Source organism: Pristiophorus japonicus, chromosome 4 (assembly GCF_044704955.1).
Source record: "Pristiophorus japonicus isolate sPriJap1 chromosome 4, sPriJap1.hap1, whole genome shotgun sequence".
In the NCBI taxonomy this organism is placed as follows: domain Eukaryota; kingdom Metazoa; phylum Chordata; class Chondrichthyes; family Pristiophoridae; genus Pristiophorus; species Pristiophorus japonicus.
The window spans coordinates 163,650,802-163,676,794 of NC_091980.1; the positions used below are offsets into that span (position 1 = coordinate 163,650,802).

A 25,993-nucleotide genomic window follows, 5' to 3' on the forward strand; every position below is an offset into this window, starting at 1 on the left:
CACCTGCCACCTCTCCTGTGGCCTCCGTTCCTGCCGCTGGTGCCGTCTCTCCTGTGGCCTCCGCTCCTGCTCCAGCACCTGCCACCTCTCCTGTGGCCTCCGTTCCTGCCGCTGGTGCCGCCTCTCCTGTGGCCTCCGCTCCTGCTCCAGCACCTGCCACCTCTCCTGCGGCCTCCGTTCCTCCCGCTGGTGCCGTCTCTCCTGCAGCCTCCGTTCCTGCCGCTGGTGCCGTCTCTCCTGTGGCCTCCGTTCCTGCCGCTGGTGCCGTCTCTCCTGTGGCCTCCGCTCCTCCCGCTGGTGCCGTCTCTCCTGTGGCCTCCGCTCCTCCCGCTGGTGCCGTCTCTCCTGCAGCCTCCGTTCCTGCCGCTGGTGCCGTCTCTCCTGTGGCCCCCGCTCCTGCTCCAGCACCTGCCGTCGCTCCTGCAGCCGGGTTGAAAAGCTGCTCTTCCAGGGTTGGGGCTGCAGGGTTGCTGTGGCCTGTGGAATTGAGACTGCTGATGAACTGCTTATTTCATCTCCAGCTCGGTCGACGCTGCTCTTTGGGGACCCGGGGGACAGCGGTCTGTGGAGCAGTGAAGTCTTCCCAGCTCCCACGGACCTTTCCCATCCATCTTCTGCCGAGAAGTGTCGGCCCATCGCCTGCAATGACCCACAAAGGTAAACCGTGTGTCTCGCCACCGTGAGATACCTGCACATCCGCTCTGCCAAGAACAGGCATCAGTCCCTTGGTTAGGTACGCAGCTTTGCCGTGACCGGGACTGGCTTGGGTCGTGCAGCTGGGTTAACCCACAGTTTTTCAAAAGTTTCCTGACTCATCAACGACGGACCCGAGCCAGTATCTACTTCCATACTCACAGGGACTCCGTTAATCTTGACCTCCAAAATCACCGGGGCCGAACCGTCGGTACAGTATACAGTCCAAACAACGCCTCGTCTTCTTCTGCCTGCTCCTCACTGGAAAATGGGCCCTCTGGACCCTCTGCCATCTCCTCAGCCACACGGTGAGTCAGGTGTCTTTTACACATACGCTGAAGGTGGCCTTTCGTGTGGCAGGTATTGCACGTATCCTCTGCAAACCTGCACCGGTGAGCCCCATGGCTTCCTCTGCAGCGCCAGCATGGTGCTACTCGATTAGCCCCCCTCGGCGGACTGTGAGTTCCAGGACCCCAAGGTCCGTGCTCTCTGCCCTGGGCAGAGCCACGTTCTGCAGTTTTGTCCATGGTGGGCGCTATCCTGTGGACAGTGCCTGCCAGGTTCGAGACTGTGTGGATCATTTGCTTGGTTCTGCAAGTCGATGCCATAAATGCCTTGCTGGTGGTGATGGCTTGCTTCAGGGTGACTGTAGGTTCCGTGGATTGTAGCTTGTGAAGGAGACCCTTATGGCCAATCCCCATAACAAAAATATCTCGCAGCGCCTCATCAAGGTGTGTGCCAAAATCACACAGTGCCGTGAGTCTCCTGAGGTCCGTAGCATATTTGGTGACATCCTGGCCCTCAGGTCTGCAGTGGTGGTAGAATTTGTACCGGGCCGTGAGGATGCTCTCCTTCAGTTTAAGTTGGTCACCAATGAGTACGACCAGCTCCTCATATGACTTGTCCCTGGCGCTCCCGGGTGCCAGCAAATCCCTGACGAGACAGTAAACCTCATCGCCACAGCTGGAAAGTAATATCGCCTTACGCTTCTCTCTTAGTGCGTCCGTGTTCCCTGTCAGGTCGTTTGCTGTGAAGTAGTATTCGAGCCTTTCCATAAAGGCCTCCCAATCATTTCTCACTGTAAAATCCTTTAGTTGCTTGATGCGAGAAGTTCGTCCGTGTCCTTGTCGCCAATGTGATGTATGTAGCACTCAAATCACTGACTCCACATGGTCTGGTGTTGTGGTAACTGCAGTGACCTTAGTCCTTTATTGTCTGACTCCAGAGTGCCTCTCAGGTGTGGTGGGCTGCCTTTTATACTCTGTCTTGCAGGTACTTTCAGGTCTCCCACCACAGCGCCCTCTGTGACGCACCATTGTACTTATACATTTAATGTACCTGGACAATACATAACAAAGACCAAGGCTCGCAAATTATTAATGAATTGCGTTTATAATCAATTGAAGGTAGAAGACAAATTGAAGCCCTCCTGGGAGTTAGTAATAAGTAAAGTTTCACAAGAATCACTTGCTGTTCACACTATTAACAAGTTGAATGGGGAAGAGTTATTCTTGTACCAATATCTAATTTGATGATGACAGCTAGCTGTGTAAGCAAGTGGCAAATACAAGTGAGATTGACAATTAAATGGGTGGGCTAAGGGAGAGCAGGGGGGTTTTAATGTTGACATTATTAGGACTAGAAATTCGGTAGTTTAGCGCCACCCGTTAGTGCCTGGTTGGGGCGCTAACGGAACACGAAGGGGTTAGCGACCACACGCGGCGAATGCAGCGACACCCATGAACTTCAGTGCTGGTTTAGTGCTGGTGCTAACCCGTCGCGCCTGGGCCTCTAGTGCCTCACTGATCATGATGTCATAAAGTGCGCAGTGCTCCGTTATCGCCCCGGATGTAAAATTAACTCTCGTCCCCTGCTGTAACACCTCGTGTCGACAACCCCAGCAAGAGGAGGCATTGTGAACACGGCTGGCCAATTGGGGAGCGGTAATTTAAGGGAAAGGTTTCCAGTTAGCGCAACCTTTATTATTTTCACCAGTCTGGTCACTGCGCAAAGTTTTTCATGTTTCACCGGTGCAAGATATCCAAGGCCTCCACTGTGTGAGTGTTTGGGGCTGTAATGGCAGTCGCGCAGGTCACCTTGCAAAACAGAACTGGCAACAACGAGCTTGTGCAGCATCATTGGTCCTGCTCTTTACGCGAGGGAAGCAGCCTCTCATGCCGTTACCAATGTGCTCAAAATTGTTCTGCGCTTTGCCGCTTTCACCCCACTCTCGGACTTTGGCGCACGAAGAGAAGTGGTTAGAGCTTGATTTAATGCTCCACTTCCCTCTTGGAGCGCTAAAGCTGAATATCGCTGAAGAAGAGAATGATTAGTGCCTGGTGCTACTTTTCCAACTTTCCAACCGGGGCGTTACCGAATGTCTAGGCCAAGGTTCTACAAACTGGAACAGGAAACACAGAGCACAGGCAAGGTGAAAGGAAGTGAATGAACAAAGGAGAAATATACCTGGGCATCATTACTGATCACTGACTGAAAGGACCCTTCATGGACAGGAATGAATGTAACTATAAGCTGGAACATGTTTTCTAACCTGTGTAGATCACTAGACTGTACATCGGGGGAGTTATGGGGAACTCGTCCTTAAAAAGGAAATTGGTTTTAGGCACTGGAGCGCGTGAGGGCAGAATGACCAGCATGATGCCGGAATTTAGGAGTCAGTGACGAGAGATTCACAGAAAGTAATTCATTTTCATTGGACAAAAGAAAGGCGGTAGGATTAAAATTGTTCAAATGTTTAGGGGAATGAATCAGTTGGATGCTCAGTTAACTTAGATTCTGTACACGAGACCTGGGGAAAAGGACAAAATGAATAAAGACTCCAGCGAAACTGATACTTGGAGGAATATCAAAGCCCCCACCACCAGCATAGTGCAGGCAGTGCAGAGAAGAGCATCAGTGCAAACACCACTAAGGCAGCTCATATTGGCTGCCCTATTGTTTTGCCACCAACTGTACAAAAGAATCATAAGATCGATAAATAGCAATGAGTTCATTTGGCCTGATTTTAGATCATCAATCCAGAAAGTAAAAAGTTACACTGCCCTCATCCCACCACATCCAAATCATTCTCAGGTAATCCCTACATTACCCTACCCAGATATCCATTCCATTACGTTGATCGCTCTTTTTGAAGGAGTGCTTCCTCACATGAGTCTTAAATTTCCCGTTTTTCTCATTTGAAGCTGTATCATTCTGCCACAGTTTAGTTTGGAGCGATGCTCCAGATTTATCTTTTCCACACCATTTCTGATTTTCCCCTCCTTTTTTCCTGTTCTGTTATAGCCAGGGCATTTCCAGCAATGGCTTCTCTTCCCAGTCCTGCACCATTGCCTTCAGAGTCTCTGAAAGATCCATCCTTGGCCCTCTCCTCTTCCACATCTGCATGCTGCCTCTTGACAATATCATGGGCAGACATGGAGTCAGCTTCCACATGTAATCATCAAGTGCACAGCCAGCACAAGGGCCTTGCACGCTGAATGTTGACACACTCCTAGAAGATGCCTAGTAACTTGGCCACTTGAGTGGCATACATCTGCCCTCATGTTCCACTTTGCAATGTACATCCCTTTACAGTATTTGCTTGCAGGAGAAGACTGCACACAACAAAAGGCAGTGCATGCAGACTGGAAAGGGCCTCTAATGCTCTGACCATTAACTTCATGAGAAGAGGACCATGGAGATTCTGGATAGGAAGCAGGTGTGGTTAGAGGTCTTTCCTTAACCTGCGGCTATTATATTTGATTTTCATTTCATACTTCCTTATTTACTCATTCACTCTGCACATGCAGGCAGGCATTGCAGCATTTCACACTGCCACCCTACTAATGGGCAGTGCTACACCTTACTGCATGCTTTTTGTACAAGTGCTTACAACACCAGTCAGGTGCATCAATTATATTCTAGGTACCTCCTCTCACTTACTGTGAAATTGGGTCTTTAATGAGCCTGGGGTGCTCTTGGATTGCATTATCAAACATGTAAGAACATGAAGATAAGAACTAGGAAGAGGAGTAGGCCATAAGGCCCCTCGAGCCTGCTCTGCCATTCAATAAGATCAAGGCTGATCTGATCATGGACTCAGCTCCACTACCCCTCCTGCACCTCATAACCCCTTATCCCCTTATCGCTCAAGAAACTGTGTATTTCTATCGTAAATTTATTCAATGTCCCAGCTTCCACAGCTCTGCGAGGCAATAAATTCCACAGATTTAAAATCCTCTGAGAGAAGAAATTCCTCCTCATCTCTGTTTTAAATGTGCGGCTCCTTAGTTTAAGATCATGCCCTCTGGTTCTAGTCTCCCACATCAGTGGAAACATCCTCTCTGCATCCACCTTGTCAAGCCTCCTCATAATCTTATGCATTTCGATAAGATCATCTCTCATTCTTCTGAACTCCAATGAGTAGAGGCCCAACCTATTCAACCTTTCCTCATAAGTCAACCCCCTCATTCCCAGAATCACCCTAGTGAACCTTCTCTAAACTGCCTCCAAAGCAAGTACATCGTTTCGTAAATATGGAAAGCAAAACTGCATGCAGTATTCCAGGTGTGGCCTCACCAATACCTTGTATAACTGTAGCAAGAATTCCCTGCTTTTATACTGCATCCCCTTTGCAATTAAGGCCAAGATACCATTGGCCTTGCTGTACCTGCATACTATCCTTTTGTGTTTCATGCACAAGTACCCCCAGGTCCCGCTGCACTGCAGTACTTCGCAATCTTTCTCCATTTAAATATTAACTTGCTCTTTGATTTTTTTTCTGCCAAAGTGCATGACCTCACACTTTCCAACATTATACTCCATCTGCCCAATTTTTGCCCACTCACTTAGATTGTCTATGTCCTTTAGCAGATTTTTTGTGTTCTCCTCACACATTGCTTTTCCTCCCATCTTTGTCTCGTCAGCAAACTTGGCTATGTTACACTCCATCCCTTCTTCCAAGTCGTTAATATAGATTGTAAATAATTGGGGTTCCAGCACTGTAGTTACTGGTTGCCAATCAGAGAATGAACCATTTGTCCTGCCTCTCTGTTTTCTGTTAGTTAGCCAATCCTCTATCCATGCTAATATATTACCCCCAACCCCGTGAACTTTTATCTTATGCAGTAACCTTTTATGTGGAACCTTGTCAAATGCCTTCTGGAAGTCCAAATACACCACATCCACTGGTTCCCCTTTATCCACCCTGTTTGTTACATCCTCAAAGAACTCCAGCAAATTTATCAAACATGACCTCCCCTTCATAAACCCATGCTGACTCTGCCTGACCGAATTTTGCTTATCCAAATGTCCTCCCACTGCTTCTTTAATAATGGACTCCAACATTTCCCCAACCACAGATGTTAGGCTAACTGGTCTATAGTTCCCTGCTTTGTGTCTGCTCTCTTTTTTAATTAGGGGCGTTACATTTGCAGTTTTCCAATTTGCTAGGACCTCCCCAGAATCCAGGGAATTTAGGTAAATTACAATCAATGCATCCACAATCCCTGCCGCTACTTCTCTTAAGACCCTAGGATGCAAGCCATCAGGTCCAGGGGATTTTTATCTGCTTTTAATCCCATTGAGTACCACCTCCTTAGTGATTGTGATTGTGTTATGTCCCCCCACCCCCCTATAGGCCCTTGACTATCCACTGTTGGAATATTGTTAGTGTCCTCTACTGTAAAGACTGATACAAAATATTTGTTCAGAGTTTCTGCCATCTCCATGTTCCCCATTACTAGTTCCCCGGTCTCATCCTCTAAGGGACCAACATTTACTTTAGCCACTCTTTTACTTTTTATATACCTATAGAAACTCTTGCTATCTGTTTTTATATTTTGTGCTAGTTTACTTTCATCGTCTATCTTCCCTTTCTTAATCATTTTTTTAATCATTCTTTGCTGGCTCTTAAAAGCTTCCCAGACTTTTGTCCTCCCAGTAGTTGTGGCCACTTTGTATGCCCTTGTTTTTAATTGTATGGGGCACTCTGTAGGACTCAGCATTCCACAGTGTATTGAGCCAGCATACAATGAGCAGCAATGCAACAGGCTCCAAAAACCATGTTATCAACTCCATACTGTGCAGCTGAATTTGATTCTTAGAGAGGTCACCCTCAGTAACACATGCTTTTTGATGCTCCTGAACTGCACTTGCTATAGTTGACTAACTGTGTCTGCTTCCAAACAGAACCCGGGTTACTATGACATCATGGCCTCAGACATATCCGTGTGGCACGTACCCAACGACACGCCCATAACGAGCTGGAGACATGCGGCAATCCTCCGCTATCACACCCAGACCAAGTTCCTGCATCAGTACGGGGGGAACCTGTTCGAGCTTTACAAGGTGAGTGTTCCAGCATTGTCTAAACTGCAGTGTGACATTTGAAAATGATGTAGAGTTTCCGCTTTGGGTGCAGTTGGGAATTTGCCCCGAAACGCACTCAAAATTGTGCTGGTTAGGTTCAAGTTCAAGTCTCTGATAATATTCATCTGCACAATCACAAAATTAAAACATAGAAATATAGAAACATAGAAATTTACAGCGCAGAAAGAGGCCATTTCGGCCCATTGTGTCCACTCCGGTCGACAAAGAGCCACACAGCCCTTGATCAGCAGCCCCAAAGGTTACATATAAACCTCTGAACAATGACGGAAAGGCAACGAGCACCCAGCCCAACCAGTCCACCTCACACAACTGCGACGCCCCTTATACTGAACCATTCTACAGTCCACCCCAACCTCCTGGGAGAGGCAAAAACCAGATAAAAACCCAGGCCAATTTACATAGAAACATAGAAAATAGGTGCAGGAGCAGGGTATTCGGCCCTTCGAGCCTGCACCACCATTCCACATGATCATGGCTGATCATGCAACTTCAGTACCCCACTCCTGCCTTCTCTCCATAGCTGATCCATTTAGCCGTAAGGGCCATCTAACTCCCTTTTGAATATATCCAATGAACTGGACTCAACAACTTTCTGTGGTAGAGAATTCCATAGGTTCATAATTCTCTGGGTGAAAATGTTTCTCCTCATCACGGTCCTATATGGCTTAACCTTATCCTTAGACTGTGACCCTTGGTTCTGGACTTCCCCAACTGCCACTTCCCGATCCGACATCCCAGGAGGAGCCCAGGGAGGACTCCTCTGCCAACGATCTTGGGGGTGGGATCATGACAGAAGTAGGGCCGCATGGTAGAGCCGGGTCATTCGCCATACCCCATGCAGTCGACGGACTGGCCGTTGATGGCAACCAGCCGGACGAGGACGGGGACTTGGTGGTCGGTGCGGGAGAGGATGTAGAGTTCATCGCCAGTGAGGCGATTGATCTCCTCGTGCCTGCCGCTGAGTCCCCCCCTCATTCCTGCCAAGGAACTCTGGGATTATTTGGCGGAATGCCAGGGTCACCGCAATAGAGCCCAGCTGGCCCTGGACAAATAGTCCAAGCTGGCGCTGCTCATCAGGTCCGTCCGCGCCGTCATCAAAACCATGGGCGCGGACAGGACCTTACCAAAACAAGGTAGTCTTGAGCTGCGCCGACTCAAAACGTTCCTCACTGGTTTGCTGAGGGAGTGGAGGTCAGCACACGACTAGGTTAGTAGAGGTTGCACTATGCTCTTGTCATGAAGATGACAATAGCCAGCCTCAAAATCAACGGCGGCAGAGAGGCACGCCGTAGATTTAACAATTTTTCGCTCCTAAAGGAGGGGAAATATGCAGTGTGCTTCCTGCAAGAAACACACCATTCCAGGAGATGAGCCTACGTGGCTCCTGGAATGGCAAGGAGAGGTCCGCATTAGCCACCTCACTGCCACTTCTTGTGGGGTGGCTATCTTGCTGGCCCCACATTTTCAGCCGGAGATCTTGGGGATTGAGGAGCCTGTGCCAGGCCGCTTGCTCCATGTCATGGTTCTCCTGGGGAACGGCTGCTCCATTTAGTGAACGTGTATGCCCCCCAGCCCGGCCTGCAGCAAGTGCGTTTCTTGGAAGAAGTTTCAACTCTTCTCGGCTCCATCGACGTCGGCGACTGCATTGTCCTTGGGGGGGGGTGGGGGGGGATTTTTAACTGCACTCTCGAGGCGAGGGACCGCTCCGGTGCCCCACAGAGCATGATGGCAATGGAGAAGTTGAGGGACCTGTTCGGGTCCTTCGACTTGGTGGATGTTTGGCGAAATCTCCATCCCAACTCAAGCGCCTTCACTTGGGTGAGGCCTGGAAGAGGATGGTCCAGAATCGACTGCCTGTACATATCCCGGGCGTATGTATCCTGCATTCCAGTGGCTTCCATGTGGCCAGCACGTGTTCGGACCACCACCTGGTGTGGGCGGAGCTTCTTTCGCTCTACGCATGGGTGGGGTCCGTGTACTGGCACTTTAACAACCTGCTGCTGGAGGACGAGGAATTTGTTCCGTCGGTTCTGGTCCAACTGGAGAAGGAAGCACGACCCATCTCCTCTATCTGGGAGTCTACCTTACCTCTGACGAGGAAGCCTGGCCGGCGAGCTGGCAAGAGCTGGAGGCTAAATTTGCCGCTCACCTAGGGTGCTGGACAGGACTGCTCTGAGTGCTCTGTAACAGGGGTCGAGCGCTAGTCATAAACCAGCTAGTCAGGAATCCGTACCTCCACGACCGCGATTTTAAGTGGCAGGCGGACGAGAGGGCTGTGGCTGGCGAGGGGACCAGGGTCAGGGACCTGCTCGATGGCGGAGGAATGGGCTGTATGGAGCCAGAGGAGATGGCACGGCGCCTATCCTGGGCCGACATCCGGTGCACGGCCAATGCCATCGAGTCGCTAAAAACAGCACTGGGCCCTGACTCCGTTAGGTGTGTCGAGGATGCTCAAGCACATGGGGCGATTCTGTCCGAACTGACCCCCGTCCGGATGGAATTCCCCATCGGCACCAGGCCCCGAAACCTCCCTCGGGAGCTGGTGCCTCACAACTTGAGCCTCCTCCGGGAAATCCCCGCCGTGCCTTTCAGTTCTGCATGGAGGGGATGCCTGTACGGGCTGCTCTTGCACACTCTCCACTTTGCCATCCTCGGCTGCTGACCGGACACGCTATGGTGCACCAACTTGCCATCTGGAGGAGGTGGGGCCCTCAATAGAGTGCTCTCTACGCGGGAGTCCTCCCTTTATTTATTGGGGACTTGGCCTGGAGGGTTTTACATGGAGCAGTCCCATACAATCGGTTTTTAAGTCGGTTCACGGACTCCCAGGTCGCCTGTAATTTCTGCGGTCCAGAGGAGTCCGTGTTCCATGCTTATGTTGAGTGTATGAGGTTGCAGCCCCTCTTCCATTACTTGAACGGGCTGCTCCTCAAATTCCAGTTGAATTTTAGTCCCACTCTCCTGTGCGGAGGGGAGTGTGCAACTCGGAAGGCCACCGCGTAGGACTGCTCCTGGGCATGGCCAAGGTGGCCATCAACCGGTCCAGGCAGCGGGTGGTCGAGGGACTTGTTCAGCCCGACTGCCTGCCTCTCTTCCACGGTGTCCCTGGAGATGGAGCACGGGTGTCCACCGGTACGTTCGCGGCCTTCCGCGAGATGTGGGCGCCAGAGGGACTGGAATGCATCATCACCCCCGGCAACCAAATTTTAATTTGATTTAAGTCACTGTCCAAAGTTTATTTTGTTTAATGTGTCAGTTTTAGTGCCCCCCTTTAATCAGGGGGCACGTGATTTACAGATCAACTTGATTTACAGATCAAATAGAAATAGTTGCAGAGTTGTTACATTGTGAGTGGCTTAGGAAGTCACGTGATGTCCACAAGATTCAATAAAACCCCCGTCAGTTCAGTCTAGGTCAGCCATGATGAGGCATGCACTTGTGAGCCTAGTGGATAAATTGATAAAGTGCAGTATGATTGTTAAACCTTGGTTATGAATTCTTAAGCAAAGAATCCATGAATACATTACAATAGGCAAACATGGCAGGCACAGCAAGCATCAACAGACAATAATGGGATACATAATCAGTTACTCTGTTTCTGGAATAGTTGACTGAGGGATAAATGTTGGCTGGGACACTGGGAGAACTACCCTGTTTGTCTTTGAATAGAGCCATGGGATCCTCAACATCCTCCAAAACTGGCAAAAAAGGCTTTGGTTTAACATTTTATCCAAATGATGCCCCTCCAACAATGCAACATGCCCTCAGTGCTGCACTGAAGTAGCAGCCTGGATCATGCAGTCAAGTCCCTGCAGAAAAGCTTGAATCTACAATGTTCTGACTGAGAGATGAGAATATTACCACTGGGCCAGGCTGTAAATCTGGAATTGTGTTGGCAGGGGTCTAATAGAGCAGGTGGTGAGCTTTTCATGGAAGAGATGAGTTTGAAAAAAATTGGGTCGGAAGATGTTGGGGGTTGCGGGGGGGAAAGGAACAGCAAAGTTAGGAGGAGGACTGGGAGAAGTGGGCGCAGGGAGAGGAGGGGGCATAGGGGGATGAGACGGCCAAGTGGATGGTCTTTCAATGTGTGGACAATATGTTCTATTTCAGCGTTACCCTGTAGAATACATTAAAGGGAAATGCCCACGTGATAACGGACCTTTCACTCCCATCACCTATGACTTCGGCGATGGTCAGAAGATACGCAATTTTTACGGACCTTTTGTTCGAGGTAAGTGCAATGTGCAGGGGTTTAAGTGAATTACTCTATTTTAACATTCAAGGTTCAAGAGCATTGCCTTCCGAAACAAAAACATAGATTTTTTGTTGGTGGAATCAGTCCATTTGCCATGGAGAAGTCAGGCAAGGGCCATGAAACTGCTCACTGATCTGTAGTAGGTATTGCAAAGCAGCTCTTGAATGGGCAGAGGCTGTATCTAAATGAAAGAACTTGCATTTATATTGCATTTCTGCATCTTCAGAACATCCTAAAGTATTTCACAGCTGATAATTCAAACTTTTTGAAATACTGTTTTGTAAGCAAAAGCAGCAGCTTAGTTGAACACAGCAAAGTCCCACATACAGCAAGGAAGTTATGCTGAACCTTCATAAATCACTGGTCAGGTCCCAACTGGAATAATGTGGCCAATTCTGGGCACCGCACTTTAGGAAGGATATCAAGGCCTTCGAGAGGGTGCAGAGGAGGTTTACTAGAATGGTACCTGGGCTGAAACACTTCAGTTAAGTGGAGAGACTAGAGAAATTGGGGTTGTTCTCCGTAGAGCAGAGAAGGTTAAGGGGAGATTTGATAGCAGTGTTCAAACTCATGAAGGGTTATAAATAAGGAGAAACTGTTTCCAGGAGCAGAAGGGTCGGTAACCAGAGGGCACAGATTGAAGGTAATTGGCAAAAGAATCAGAGGCGATATGAAGACTTTATTTTTAATGCAGTGAGTTGTGATGTCCTGGAATGCACTGCCTGAAAGGGTGGAGGAAGCAGATTCAATAATAATCTTCAATTGGATAAATACCGGAAGGGGAAAATTTGCTGGCCAATGGGGAAAGAGCAGGGGGTGGGACTAATTGGAGAGCTCTTTCAAAGAGCCGGCGCAAGTGCAATGAGGCGATTGGCCTCCTGTATCATTCTATGATTCTAAACAATGACTAAGGGATAAATCCTGGCCAGGACACCAGGGGGGAGAAATTGACTAACCCCCGAAAACGTGCCTGGGGATTTCAGTGTGTGATTAACCCGCACCTGTTCAATGTGTTGCAGGCAGCTCGGTAAGTTGGTGCCTGATGCTCTTTTACATGATCTCTGCATGCAGCCAGCACTAACCCCACTGTTCATTGGCTGCACGTATCAGCAGCGGCCTGATATCTCGAGTGGCCATCGCTACTTAAAGGCAGCCTGCTCCTCTTAAAGTGGAAGTGCATTGTGGCTGCAAGAAGTGGTGGGAATTTTTTTAAAAGGCAATCTGGGCTGTGATACTTGAGCAATGGCTAAACATGTGAGAGAGTGAGCACAAAGGTTTTCAGAAGATGCACTGGAGGTCTTGGTAGATGTGGTGGAAAGAAGGATGTCATGTATCTTACACTACTGTACATAACTGTATCTTACCATGCTGTACATGACTGTAACTAGAGATGACCTGTAACCACAAGCTTACTTTACCACCAGGGGTGCACTTGCAGGAGACACTGGATACCTGTTCCACACAGGTATATAAAGACAGGTCTCAGGCAAGTATGGCATTCGAGTAATAAAGGTGCAGGTCCTGAGTGACCTTGACTTTAGTATGTGCCTCGTGTGAATCTGTACTGCAGGGACAGGTCTTTACAGTGGCGACGAGTTACGGGATTACAGAATCCACAGAATGGCGACCAATGGCTCAGATGGAAAATACAATGCTGGAGATAATTGGGACGACTTTATAGAAAGGCTTCAGCAAAGTTTTGTAACTGAAGACTGGTTAGGCGACGATAAGGCAGACAAGAGAAGAGCCCATCTCTTGACCAGCTGTGGCTCGAAAACATACGCCTTAATGAAGGACCTGCTGGCACCCGAGAAACCAGCAAGCAAGTTGTTTGAAGAGTTGAGCACACTGGTAAGTGACCACCTGAAGCCAGTGAGCAGCCTACACATGGCCAGACACAGGTTCTACAACTACAGACGCTGTGTGGACTAGAGCATACCCGACTTCGTGGCAGAACTTCGGAGGTTGGCTAGCTTATGTGAGTTCTCCGATGAACTAAGGAGAGAAGTACCGAGAGACTTTTTTATTGAAGAAATAGACCACGCAGGCATATTCCGAAAGCTCATAGAGACCAAGAACTTGACCCTAGAGGCGGCAGCACTGGTTGCACAGACATTCTTAGCAGGAGAAGAAGAAACGAGTTTGATCTACACTGCGGGTAAAACAACTAACGAAACATCGGAACAAGGGGTTCACAGCGTGAAACAAGCCGCTACCCCCACACACAGGCAAAGGCAGGAGAGCAGGCCCTCAACAGCAGGCAGTGGCACCAGAAGCCATCAAGGGCCACGTGAACGGCCGTTCACACCTCATCAACCCGCAATGCGAGCAATCAACAACAAACTGAGAGAAGCTCAAGAGAGATCAGCCAGACGCAGCTCATTCCTTGGAAACAATGCAAGCGGTCTGTGCTGGAGATGTGGGGGAAGGCACTCATCAAGGGGGTGTCAATTTCAGCATGCCATTTGCAGAAACTGCAACTATACAGGACATCTGGCCCGCATGTGCAGAGAAACGGCAGCTCAGTTGGTATACGAATCGGAAGGGTCGGAAAGCGGACCAGAAGACGGTGGGGACAGTACCCGGGGCACTGATGTACAGCGGGTCAACACGATCAATGGCCACTTCTCTTACAACAAGACACCTCCAATAATGATGAGGGTCCTACTCAATGGGATACCTGTCAACATGGAGCTGGATAGGGGAGCGAATCAATCCCTCATGAGCGCTCAACAATTTGAACAGCTGTGGCCGCACAAGAGACAGGCCAAAACTCATAAGGGTCGATACCAAACTAAGGACCTATACCAAAGAAATCGTCCCAGTCCTTGGCAGTGCCATACTCTCAGTCACACACAAAGGAACAGTGAACCGACTTCCCCTGTGGATTGTCCCCGGAGATCTCCCAGCACTGTTGGGGAGAAGCTGTCTGGCAAAACTAAATTGGAAATGGGATGATATGCACGCTATGTCGTCAGAGGAACGGACCTCCTGCTCAACAGTTCTAAGTCGATTTGAACATCTTTTTCAGCCAGGTGTGGGCACCTTCAAAGGGGCTAAAGTCAAAATCTATATCACACGGGATGCTAGACCGGTCCATCACAAGGCTAGAGCTGTGCCCTATGTGATGAGAGAAAAGATTGAACATGAACTGGACAGGGTTCTGCGGGAAGGCATTATCGCACCCGTGGAATTTAGCGACTGACCAAGTCCCATCGTCCCAGTCATGAAGCCTGATGGATCCGTACAAATCTGTGGGGATTACAAGTCTACCATAAACAGAGTCTCCCTACAGGACCAATGCCCGCTGCCAAGAGCGGAGGACCTATTTGCCACATTGGCTGGAGGAAAACTTTTCTCAAAACTAGATCTGACATCTGCGTACATGATGCAAGAACTGACCGAAGAGTCTAACCTACTCACCACCATCAACACACATCGAGGTCTTTTCATGTACAATCAATGCCCATTCGGCATCAGGTCGGCAGCTGCCATATTCTAGTGCAACATGGAGAGTCTGCTCAAGTCCATCCCGGGGCTGGTTGTATTTCAAGACGACATACTTATCACGGGCAGCGACACCGACTCCTATCTCCGCAATTTGGAGGAAGTACTATAGCGGTTGGATCGGTTTGGCCGAAGAGTTAAGAAATCCAAGTGCCTGTTTCTCGCGCCCGAGGTTGAATTTTTGGGCAGAAGGATTGCCGCTGGTGGAATCCACCCAACAGTGTCCAAAACCGAAGCAAATCGCCTGGCACCCAGGCCCCAGAATGTTTCTCGGGCTACTCAATTACTTTGGGAACTTTATGCAGAACTTAAGCACGCTGCTGGAGCCTCTCCACATTCTACTCAGAAAAGGGTGCGATTGGTTTTGGGGGGACGCCCAGGAACGCGCCTTCAATAAGGCACGCAACCTCTGTGTTCCAACTGTGTTTGGCTTTCTTTGATCCAGGTAAAAAGCTAGTTCTTACATGTGATGCGTCAGCATACGGGGTCGGGTGCATTTTACAACGTGTCAATGGTGCGAGTAAATTACAACCCATAGCTTATGCCTCCAGGTCACTTTCGCGGGCGGAGCGCGGGTACGGAATGATGGAGAAGGAGGCGCTCGCGTGCGTGTACGGTGTCAAAAAGATGCACCAATACCTTTTCGGGGCCAAGTTCGCATTAGAAACTGACCACAAGCCCCTCACGTTCCTACTATCCAAGAGCAAGGCAATAAACACCAAAGCCTCGGCGCGCATTCAACGGTGGTCACTCATGCTGGCATCTTACGACTATACCATAAGGCACAGACCAGGCACTGAGAACTGTGCTGACGCGCTTAGCAGGCTACCCCTGGTGACTACGGAAGGGTCTGAAGAACAGGACTATGAGATATGTGTCCACAGGTTCGCCCATGATGGCTCGCCAAATCAAAGCCTGGACGACCAGCGACCCCACGTTATCCTTAGTAAAAAGATGTGGCTTAACTGGTGACTGGGCAGAGGCTCGCGATACCTGCCCCGAGGAGATCAAACTTTCCCATAGGCTCATGCATGAGCTGTCACTACAAGCAGACTGCCTGATGTGGGGCAGCCGAGTAGTTATGCCTCTGCGAGGCAGAGAGGCATTTGTCCGGGAGCTCCACCGCGAGTACCCGGGGATCGTTCTCATGAAGGCCATTGCTAGATCCTACGTCTGGTGGCCTGGCATTGATGCAGACTTGGAGCTCTGCGTCCGACGGTGCACCATTTGTGCCCAACTCAGTAATGCCCCCAGGGAGGCCTTCCTGAGCCCTTGGCCCTGGCCCACCAAACCGTGGTCGCGGGTGCACATAGACTATGCGGGCCCATTCATTGGCAAAATGTTCCTCGTAGTTGTAGATGCATTTTCAAAGTGGATCGAATGCACCATTTTAAACTCGAACACCATCTCCGCCACTGTGGAGAGCCTTGGAACTATGTTCGCAACACACGAAATTCCTGAAATATTGGTCAGTGACAATGGTCCGTGCTTCACCAGCGCAGAATTTCAAGATTTCATAAGTGACCACGGCGTAAATCACATTACGACGGCACCATTCAAGCCGGCCTCCAACGGCCAGGCGGAGCGAGCAGTGCAAATCATTAAACAAGGCATGCTGAAAATCCAAGGTCCCACGCTGCAGGGCCGCCTGTCGTGACTGCTGCTGGCATTCAGATCTCGTCCGCATTCGTTGACTGGAGTCCCCCCAACGCAACTATTGATGAAACGGACCTTAAAGACAAGGCTCTCATTAATTCTCCCAGACATGCATGAAATCGGTGAGGCAAAGCGCCGTAAGCTAACTGAGTACCATGACCGAAATTCGAGGGGGAGGTGGAATGAGATAGGGGACAAAATGTTTGTGCTAAACTATGGCAGGGGTCCCAAATGGCTTGGAGGGACAGTAACAGGCAAGGAAGCAAACAGGCTATTGGTGGTACAAATGGACAATGGCCAAACCTGCCGGAGGCATGTAGACCAAGTCAAAAGTAGATTTACCAACAACCAGAGGCAGACTACAATGTGGAACTCACACCACACCTGGTGGACAGACAGAGGGAACAACCTGAGGAAATGGCAATCCCAACAGACAGCCCAGGTGAGACACCAACAATCATACTGAACGAAACAGACAGCCCAGGCGAGATACCAGCAATCACACTGGAAGAAAAACAGGCACCAAGGCAAACAACTGAACCACAACTAAAACGCTCCACGTGAGAACGTAAACCACCTCTGAACCTATAAAGACAATAAGACCTTGGGGGAGGGTGATGTCATGTATCTCACACTACTGTACATAACTGTATGTTACCATGCTATACATGACTGTAACTAGAGATGACCTGTAACCACAAGCTCACCTTACCACCAGGGGTGCACTTGCAGGAGACCCTGGATACCTGTTTCACACAGGTATATAAAGACAGGTCTCAGGCAAGTGTGGCATTCGAGAGCTGTGTAATAAAGGTGCAGGTCCTGAGTGACCTTGACTTCAGTATGTGCCTCGTGTGATTCTGTACTGCAGGGACAGGACTTTACAAAGGAGAGATCTCCTATATCTGCAGGGGGCAGCAGGTCTCCAAACATTTGCTCAGGAGGCAGTGAAAACAAATAGTGTCAGAGGTCAATGCCAGGAGTGTGGCTCCAAGAACATAATGTAGTGCAGGCAGAAGTTTAACAATCTCATACAAGTCATCAAGGTGAGTGAGTTCATCTTCAAATGGCAGATCCCAACAACTGCACCACTAACTTCATCAACTGCTCAATTTACTATACCCCTATCGCTCATCTCTCTATCAATCAGTACTCAACCCTAAAATCCATATTCTTTACCTCATCCTCGCACACTTAGCACTGTTGCAAGTCTCGCACCTACAACTGATAGCTCACACACACTGGCAGCAAGTCAACCAAGTTTTAACCTCTATTGACGAGACAGTGCTGACCATTATGGGAAGTGGCATCACTGAGGCTGTGGCCACTGGAGGGATTGACAATGAGAGTATCTACATACTCAATCCTCCTTCTCTCATCCCACTTCACCCTCATCCCACAATCTCTTCTGACTCACAAGCTGCAGAGAGTGTAAGCACGCACTTCTTACTTTCTCCTCTCCCCACACCAAACCCTTGGAGCTTTAGCAGTCAGTGGAGGAAGAGAAAAAATACATTACTCGATCTTGCACTTCCAGCCACCAGCTCAGAGACTGACACTGCGAGTATTTTAGAGGCTAAGTTTGAGGAGGGACTCTGCATGTAATGAGACAACGAGCTGCAGTACACAGGAGCCAGGGCAGAGGGAAAGGATAGCGCAGGTTACAGCTCACCAAAGGGCGAGGCCACACACTAGTCCTGCTGCAAAGGACTCAGGTGAGGACATCGATGGGCCAGGCTACAGAAAAAGGCTGATGGGTGTACAGAACCAGGCGCCTGCACTCAATGTCAATGGAGCATGGAGGAGTCCAGCATCAACTTGGCACAAAGCTTTGCGCAGACCTTGCCATCACAGAGCAGGTGGTCATCTCTGTCAGCACACCTGTGGAACCCTCCATGATGCAGTGTCTGCTGGCCGATGTCACAGCTTCCATTGCAGCACAAACAGCTTCAATCAAAATGTCTGAAAGCAGCAGGGGAAGCTCAAACTGCTGCCTTGCAAACTCAGTCTGCTGCCATTTCTGGATACCACTGTTCAAAGGGGCTTCCAGGGCAAAGCGAAGACATCTCAAGTGTTGGTCGTCACTGAAGTTGGGGTAAGGTCATTGCTCATTAAAATCTTTATGTGCATATGGCCTACTGCATATAAACCTGCTCCCCCTTCTCCTCCCTCTTTCAGCAGCTTGACCTGCTCTGCTTGGGCCTCTCTTCGTTCTCCCAGTCATGCTCAATTACAAGAGGAAGACCTACCAGGCCACCCATGTCTGGCAGTAACTTGTCCAGCACAAGCTTTTAAATGAATAAAAAAGTGCCAGCACTAGCCAGACCACTCCTTGTAGACTACTTGTGATGTCTGTAAGTGCTGTAAGCTTGTAATGCTTGTAGCTCCATACTGTGGATGTGGACGTATTGTGTACAGCAGCTGCAGAGTTATAATAAACAGACAGGCAGCTTTCCGGTAGCTTCCGTACAGAGAGCCTGCCATCTTAAGAAGCTGTGTGTGTGCTGTGCTCTGTGAAGCTATCACACTACTGAAACTTTCAGCAAGTGTCGGAAAGCTCCAACAACGTGTAAATTGCATCAGAATTCAGAAGAAATAATCCAGCAACTAACCTGTAAGTAGTTCATGATTCCATTAAATAGCACTGGTGGGGCCCTTCATGCCGTTTACTGTCGTGTTCAGCAGTGTGAGGTTAAGACAAGGTCGAGGCTGGAACATGGTATTCATAAATTGCAGTGTTGGCATCAAATTAGCATTGCATAGTGATTGACATTATAATTTGCCTGCTCTGCAAGTTAGCGACGGATGTTAGGTGCACACGCGCATACCCTTTTACCAAGATGCTGTCCAGTGCACTACCCATCTGAAAATCACATACCGACAAAACAATGGGTGTTACAGAGTCCAATTTCCCCCCCAGGATTCTAAACAGCGATCATGACAGTGTTGATAAAGGGATAAATCATGCCAATGGCCCCAGAACTCCACTGCACTTCTTCAAAAAGTGCCACAAAATGTTTTACATCCACCTGAGGAGGTACACCTTGATGATGAACAGTTCAAATGAAATCGGTGCCATTTCCTGCTCTCTCCCTGAACTAGGAAATGTCACTCACTTTGCATCCAATTTCTACCCTTCCCTCACCTTCACATGGTCCATCTCCGACACTTCCCTTCCCTTCCTCGACTTCTCTGAATCCATTTCTGGGGATAGACTATCGACCAGTATCCACTATAGGCCCACTGACTCCCACAGATACCTCGACTACACTTCCTCCCACCCCGCATCCTGTAAGGACTCCCTTCCAATCTCCCAGTTTCTCCATCTCCGTCACATCTGCTCTGACGATGCCACCTTTCACACTAGTGCCTCTGACATGTCTTCCTTTTTCCTCAACCGAGGATTCCCCTCCACCATGGTTAACATGGCCCTCGACCGTGTTCGTTCTATTTCCCACACCTCTGCTCTCACCCTTTCCCCTCCCTCTCAGAACCACAACAGGGTTCCTCTTGTCATAAAAACATCAGAAATAGGAGCAGCAGTAGGCCACCTGGCCCCTCGAGCCTGCTCCGCCATTTAATAACAACATGCCTGATCTGATCATGGACTCAGCTCCACTTCCCTGCCCGCTCCCTATAACTCTTTATTCCCTTATTGCTTAAAAATCTGCCTTAAATATATTCAATGACCCAGATTCCACAGCTCTCTGTGGCAGAGAATTCCACAGATTTACAACCCTCTGAGAGAAGAAATTCCTCCTCAACAGTTTTAAATGGGTGGCCCTTTATTCTAAGACTATGCCCCTAGTTCTAGTTTCCCCTATGAGTGGAAATATCCTCACTGCATTCAGGTTGACAAGCCCCCTCATCTTATACATTTTGATAACATCATCTCTCATTCTTCTGAACTCCAATGAGTAGAGGCCCAACCTACTCAACCTACCTTCATAAGTCAACCTCTTCATCTCCAGAATCAACCTAATGAACCTTCGCTGAACTGCCTCCAATGTAATGTCCTCAACTTTCACCCTATCAGCCCTCATGTTCAACGGATCATTTACTGTCATTTCCGCCACCTTCAGCGTGATCCCACCACCAATCACATCTATCCCTCCCCTCCTCTCTCAGCGTTCTGAAAGAACAGCTCCCTCCGCAGTCACCTCCAGCATCCCTCCCCTTCCCACAGCACCTTCCCATACAAGCGCAGGAGATGCAACACCTGCCCTTTTACCTTCTCCCTTCCCACTATCCAGGGCCCCAAATACTTCTTCCAGGTGAAACAATGATTTACCTACTTCTCTCAATTTAGTATCCTGTATTCGCTGCTCACGACGTGGTCTGCTCTACTTTGGGGAGAACAAATGTAGATTGGGTGACCACTTTGCGGAGCACCTCCGTTCAGTCTGGAAGCGTGACCCTGAGCTTCCGGTCGCCTGTCACTTTAATTCCCCGCTCCACTCCCACTGCGACATCTCCGTCCTCGGCCTCCTACACTGATCCAGTGAAGCTCAACGTGAGCTCGAGGAACAGCACCTCATCTTTCATTTCGGCAATTTACAGCCTTCTCGACTCAACATCGAGTTCAACAATCAGATAACCTGTGCCCATTTTTGGCTCCATTCCACCGCCAACCCCCTCCCACCCAATCTTATGTGTTTCTTTTCTCTTTCTCCCCAGTGGCAGCTGGTTAATTATTCTGCCATTCACACACTATCTAGACTAATCTTTTACTAACTTCTGCCAATACCAGTTGAATTTGGCTCATCGTCCCTTTTGTCTCTAATCTCTCCTGTGTTCCACCTTATCACAGATCTTCGATGTTGTTCTTTCTTCCCCGCCCCCTTTCAGTGATCCTCAGGATCTGTTCTTTTCGAACATTCACCAGTTCTGATGAAGGTTCAACGACCTGAAACGTTAACTCTGTTTCTCTCTCGACAGATGCTGCCTGAACTGCTGAGTATTTTGCTTTTGTTTTTATGTCCAAGGTGGCCTTGACAAATGGAGCTTTGAACCCTCCTCTAGTTTATGTCTGTTCACTTCTATTAGATGCCATAGTCTTCTGCAAGCCTACCTGGGCGGGTCCGGTGCGGGCGGTGTCTGTGGTGGGTCATGACCCCACTGCTGACTCCATCCCACTGTTGAAAATGAACTTAACCTTAATAGGGCCTATTAAGCCCAATGAGATGGAGCGGGTCTGGTGATGTCATTCATGATGCGTTTTCCGCCGGGATCTTCAAAGTGAACCCGGCCACATTCCATTTGAAGTATAATCTAACATTGTGCTGTCAGTGCACTACAGCATTGGACTGCTGCAAACACCGACAATGACTGCACAGAGGCAGAGGGCTGACCCAGGTTCTCCCATGTCTCCTTCCAGATGCTTATGGAGGGAGGCAGAGCAATAAGGGAGCTCCTCTTCCCTTCCGATGGGTGGAAGACACCTCCCCGGGAGACAAGGCAGCCTGGTTGCAGATTGCAGATGATGTCACAAGCAGTGATGTGGTCAGGAGGACCTGGGTGCAGTGCTGCAAACGTTTCAATGATCTCATTAAATCAGGAAACCTCTCATCACATTCCCATCACTCTGCCTTCCGAGTCCTACTCCTAAACATCCTTACTCACACCATACCTTGCACCTCCATGCATCCATCTCTCTCTATCTTCATTATCACATCCTCATCTCACTAGCCACCCCTCACACTTACCCCCACCCTAGTGCAATCATACCAACTAACAACATATAAGGGTAGCCAATTGTGTGCTTTACCCAATGTTTATGTAAAGTTTCTGTTAATGTGTCAAGCTTAAAGGGGGCGAAACTGCCCCACGCCCCGTTTGGAGGCGGTAAGCTTCCGGGGCGGGAACATTTATCTCTTGGTCCGGAAGTTCAGTCCCCGACGTGGAATTCAGACCTTTCACCCCTCAATGGAGGCAGAGCGCTATTAGAGGCAATCATCGTCCATGGAGGGGCATTGCTGGGGCGGTAGGGAGGCGTTGAATCCAGGGCCGTGCTCCAGAGCCCCACCAGCAACGTCAGCGAAGGACCAAGGTGGGACAGTATCGACGGCATCCATGTTGATGGAGTAGATGGCAGGTGAAGTACAGATGACAGAAGCATTCTGTCAATGGTGAGTGAGTTCTTCCAATGAGGTGACACTGGATGGAGACTTTGCTGGAAACACTTGCAGACTGCAAAATCTGTGCTGGAAATGCACTAAACAACAGCTTCTGCTGAGGAAATTGATCATCTGTCGGGTGGGAGCTTTTACTGTACATTGTATGTGTCAAGTAATCAGCTGGAGGAATGGCCACGAAATTCCCGCCTCAGGTTGACAGACGTGGTTCCTGAACTGCGTGAATCCCGTGGCCATGTCGGGAAAGTGAAAAAAGGCTCTAAGTATCTGTAAACTAAAATGGAGCTGTGTTTAACCTGACCTGTCCCTATAAGACCACTGCTCCCTGTGTGGAAATGGTTTAATAGGCACATTCTGGACTCAAATGCAACTGTTTGAAAGCCACAGTTATCAAGGTCAAAAAACAGCAGAGAATGATTGGATGTTGTCCCTTTTTTTCTAATTGTGATTCTTTGAAATGTGAGATCTGAAGCATGGCAGGTGTGTGCTGGATGTCTAACCTGTTTATATATAAATAATTATGTGTTCTGATATGTGTTTACAGGAGAATTTGAACCTGGCTTTGTGCAATTCAGGGTGTTCAACAAGGAAAGGGCAGCTCTTGCCATGTGTTCTGGAATGAAAACCAAAGGATGCAATTCAGAACATGTAAGTACGGGTACTGCATTAGAGAGGGATGACAGAGGAGTGAATCGATGTAACTGGGGATGAGCCAATAGAAAATAGGAAAAGTCAGTGGACAGAGGGTGGGGCATCACAGCTGAGGCTGATCCACACACAGATGTTCCAGCAGGAGTCACTAGACAATGACCAGGAGACAACCCAGGCTATTTTTCCCCTCTCTACCCTAACACTGCCCCAACTGAGATCAACTAACATTGGGGGAATTGAGCCTGGAACTTTCTTGATCTGCACAGTTCAGGGTTTGCCTCAATACTGCAGTGACTGGTGCCTTTGCCCACTGGGCCATCTCTGTACCTGACAGTTAAAATATTTCACATTATTTATTTGTAGTTCTGTATCGGAGGCGGAGGATACTTTCCTGGGGGACGCCCGAGGCAGTGTGGAGATTTTGCAGCATTTGACTGGAGTGGGTACGGCAAGGGAAAGGCGTACAGTGCAACAAAAGTGATCACAGAAGCAGCTGTGCTGATCTTCTACCGTTAACACAATCCACATCTTCTCGGATCTCTCTTCCTAGTACACTGAATGATTGAAGGCAACTGTACAACATTTAGCATTTAAACATTAAAAAATTGGATTTGATATGGTCCACTGCTCTATTCTGCATTCAGGAATGAGCACAATCCCACAATTGATTGAAGGGACTAATTGTACAATATTTAGAGTTTGGTGCGGGGGAGAAATCATTAATCACTGATCACGCCAGGGATTTCTGTCAATCATCTTGTACTTAATGCGGAAGTGACTCTTCACCAGATTCCTGATTGTCTCTCAATAAACTGGAATTGTAAATGCTGCCATGTTTCTGTCAGATTGTGTCAGCAGTTTACTGTACCATTCACATTCTAATATTTAGTGACTCGGCACAAAAAGTCTTCTCGGAATGCTGGATATTTCAGGAGATGGCTTTGGTGACAGATACCTATCAAAGCTAAATTGCCTGCTACCCTAACCCTAACCCTAAATAAGGACAGACAGCAGAGATTGCTGCCCACATCTCAGTTTAGAAGGACACTTCCTTTCAATGTTGAAAAGCTTGAGTTTTTCCATCTTCCCTCAGGCCTCATGCCTCTGATCTTTAAGCTTTTCTCTGAACTGCCTCCAGAGTTTCAATGGCCCAGAATTTGCGCTCAGAGGCGAAGCAAAGGTGTTCACCACAGTGTCGAGAACTTTGGGTTTACTAACCTTCAATTCAAATCAACGGAAGTTAACGGGGATTCCCTTGTGCAAACTGCTGTGATGTCAACAAACTGTCTAAGCAGCCAATCAAAATGAAGAATTCTCACAACCAGTGGACAAGATAGTGAGTAAGCTCTTAAAATTCTACGCTTTTAAAAGTGTTAGAGAGTGCAAAACAAAGATTGGATTCTCATGTGGGGAAAAGGCAAACCTGAAATAACGATGGACAAATTAAAAAATATATTTTATTCAAATTTCTGAAACATTTTAATTGTTATTAAAATGGACAAACTTCACTCTGCACAAAATTAAAATGAGTTTTCCAGGTCCTTAACATTTGTTTAGCAGTAATAACACTGGCAAAACCCCAGTTACACCTAATCTCTTTCGCCCCAACATTTAGTGGGGAATTTAACCGTGTAATTACTGCGTAAGAGCTGAATTTTTCATCAGTTTCCCTGATTTGGATGATTACACAGATTGCTGGCTTTGTGGGGGTAGGGGCCTGTTTCAGAGCTGTCAATGACAGACCGCAACTTCACGATTTCCACCTGTGCCTGAAGTTTATTTTAAGACCCTTTAAATTATGTATCTTTATTTTTCAAAAAATTAAATGCGGCAGCTCTGTGGGCTCCCATTTAGTTGCTTACAAAACTCAGCCCATGCTGGCAACCTGTGGGCTTTCATTTTGTTTCAACACAAACAGGCCTTTCCTTGTAATCGACACTTTTAACATTTATACATGCACAGAATCAATTTTAATCATTAATAAACACTTTTATTCTTACAAAGTCCCCACCTTGAGGGGGAAATATCTTTATTGACCCCTCATATAGTTTATCTCCTCAGGGATTACATATCATAGATATTGCGAGGGAGAGAGAGAGAAGTGGATAGCCTGACTTGGTCCCCACCTCGTAAGGTGTAGGACACGTCGGGGATTTATTATAGTCCAATCACATCTCACATCTCCCGTATCTTCAGTGCACCGTCGCTTCTCAGAACACATTGATGATTAATGATGTCCGTGAGTCATGCTGCAGCTCCCACTTCTCCATCTTCCCTCGGCTTCGGTCGTGGCCGGTATTGTCCTGACAATCGTGAGGATCCGTAACATGATCTGTGGGAAACAAATCAGTGCAGTATTTACTCTTTGGCAGCTTTTAACTGATTAATGTGAAACCACTTCTTGTATTTAACACCCTTTTCCCCCGGTAACTGAATCAAATAAACCGCAGGGTTCAATCGGTCTATAAACTTATGCGGTCCCCACCACCTGGGCCCAAAGGCAGCTTCTTTTTCCCATAATTTGGAATCATTACTGAGTCTCCCACCTCCTATTCAACAGGATGTACTTTCTTCTTAAAGTAATTTTTATCGTGTCTTCTTGACTTCCCCAATTTGGTGGCCACAAATCGATTGATCTGATCGGTGTGATCTACCACTTGTTCCAGCCACTTGGAACTATGCGTTTTCATTGTCAGCGGACCCATCC

General features: G+C 48.4%; 1 protein-coding gene across 5 annotated transcripts in view; it reads left to right on the top strand.

The window, feature by feature from the left end:
* LOC139263148 (intelectin-1-like) overlaps positions 1 to 24,110 on the top strand; it is an 88,483-nt gene extending 64,373 nt beyond the window's left edge. For all 5 annotated transcript variants that reach the window (XM_070878773.1, XM_070878777.1, XM_070878775.1 and 2 more), the window contains 4 exons: positions 6,883 to 7,041; positions 11,194 to 11,314; positions 23,180 to 23,283; positions 23,650 to 24,110. In XM_070878773.1, coding sequence (XP_070734874.1) covers positions 6,883 to 7,041; positions 11,194 to 11,314; positions 23,180 to 23,283; positions 23,650 to 23,802 — 537 coding nt within the window. In that variant the 3' untranslated portion in view covers positions 23,803 to 24,110. The remainder of the gene's footprint in view (positions 1 to 6,882; positions 7,042 to 11,193; positions 11,315 to 23,179; positions 23,284 to 23,649) is intronic.
* The last annotated feature ends 1,883 nt before the right edge of the window (positions 24,111 to 25,993 follow it).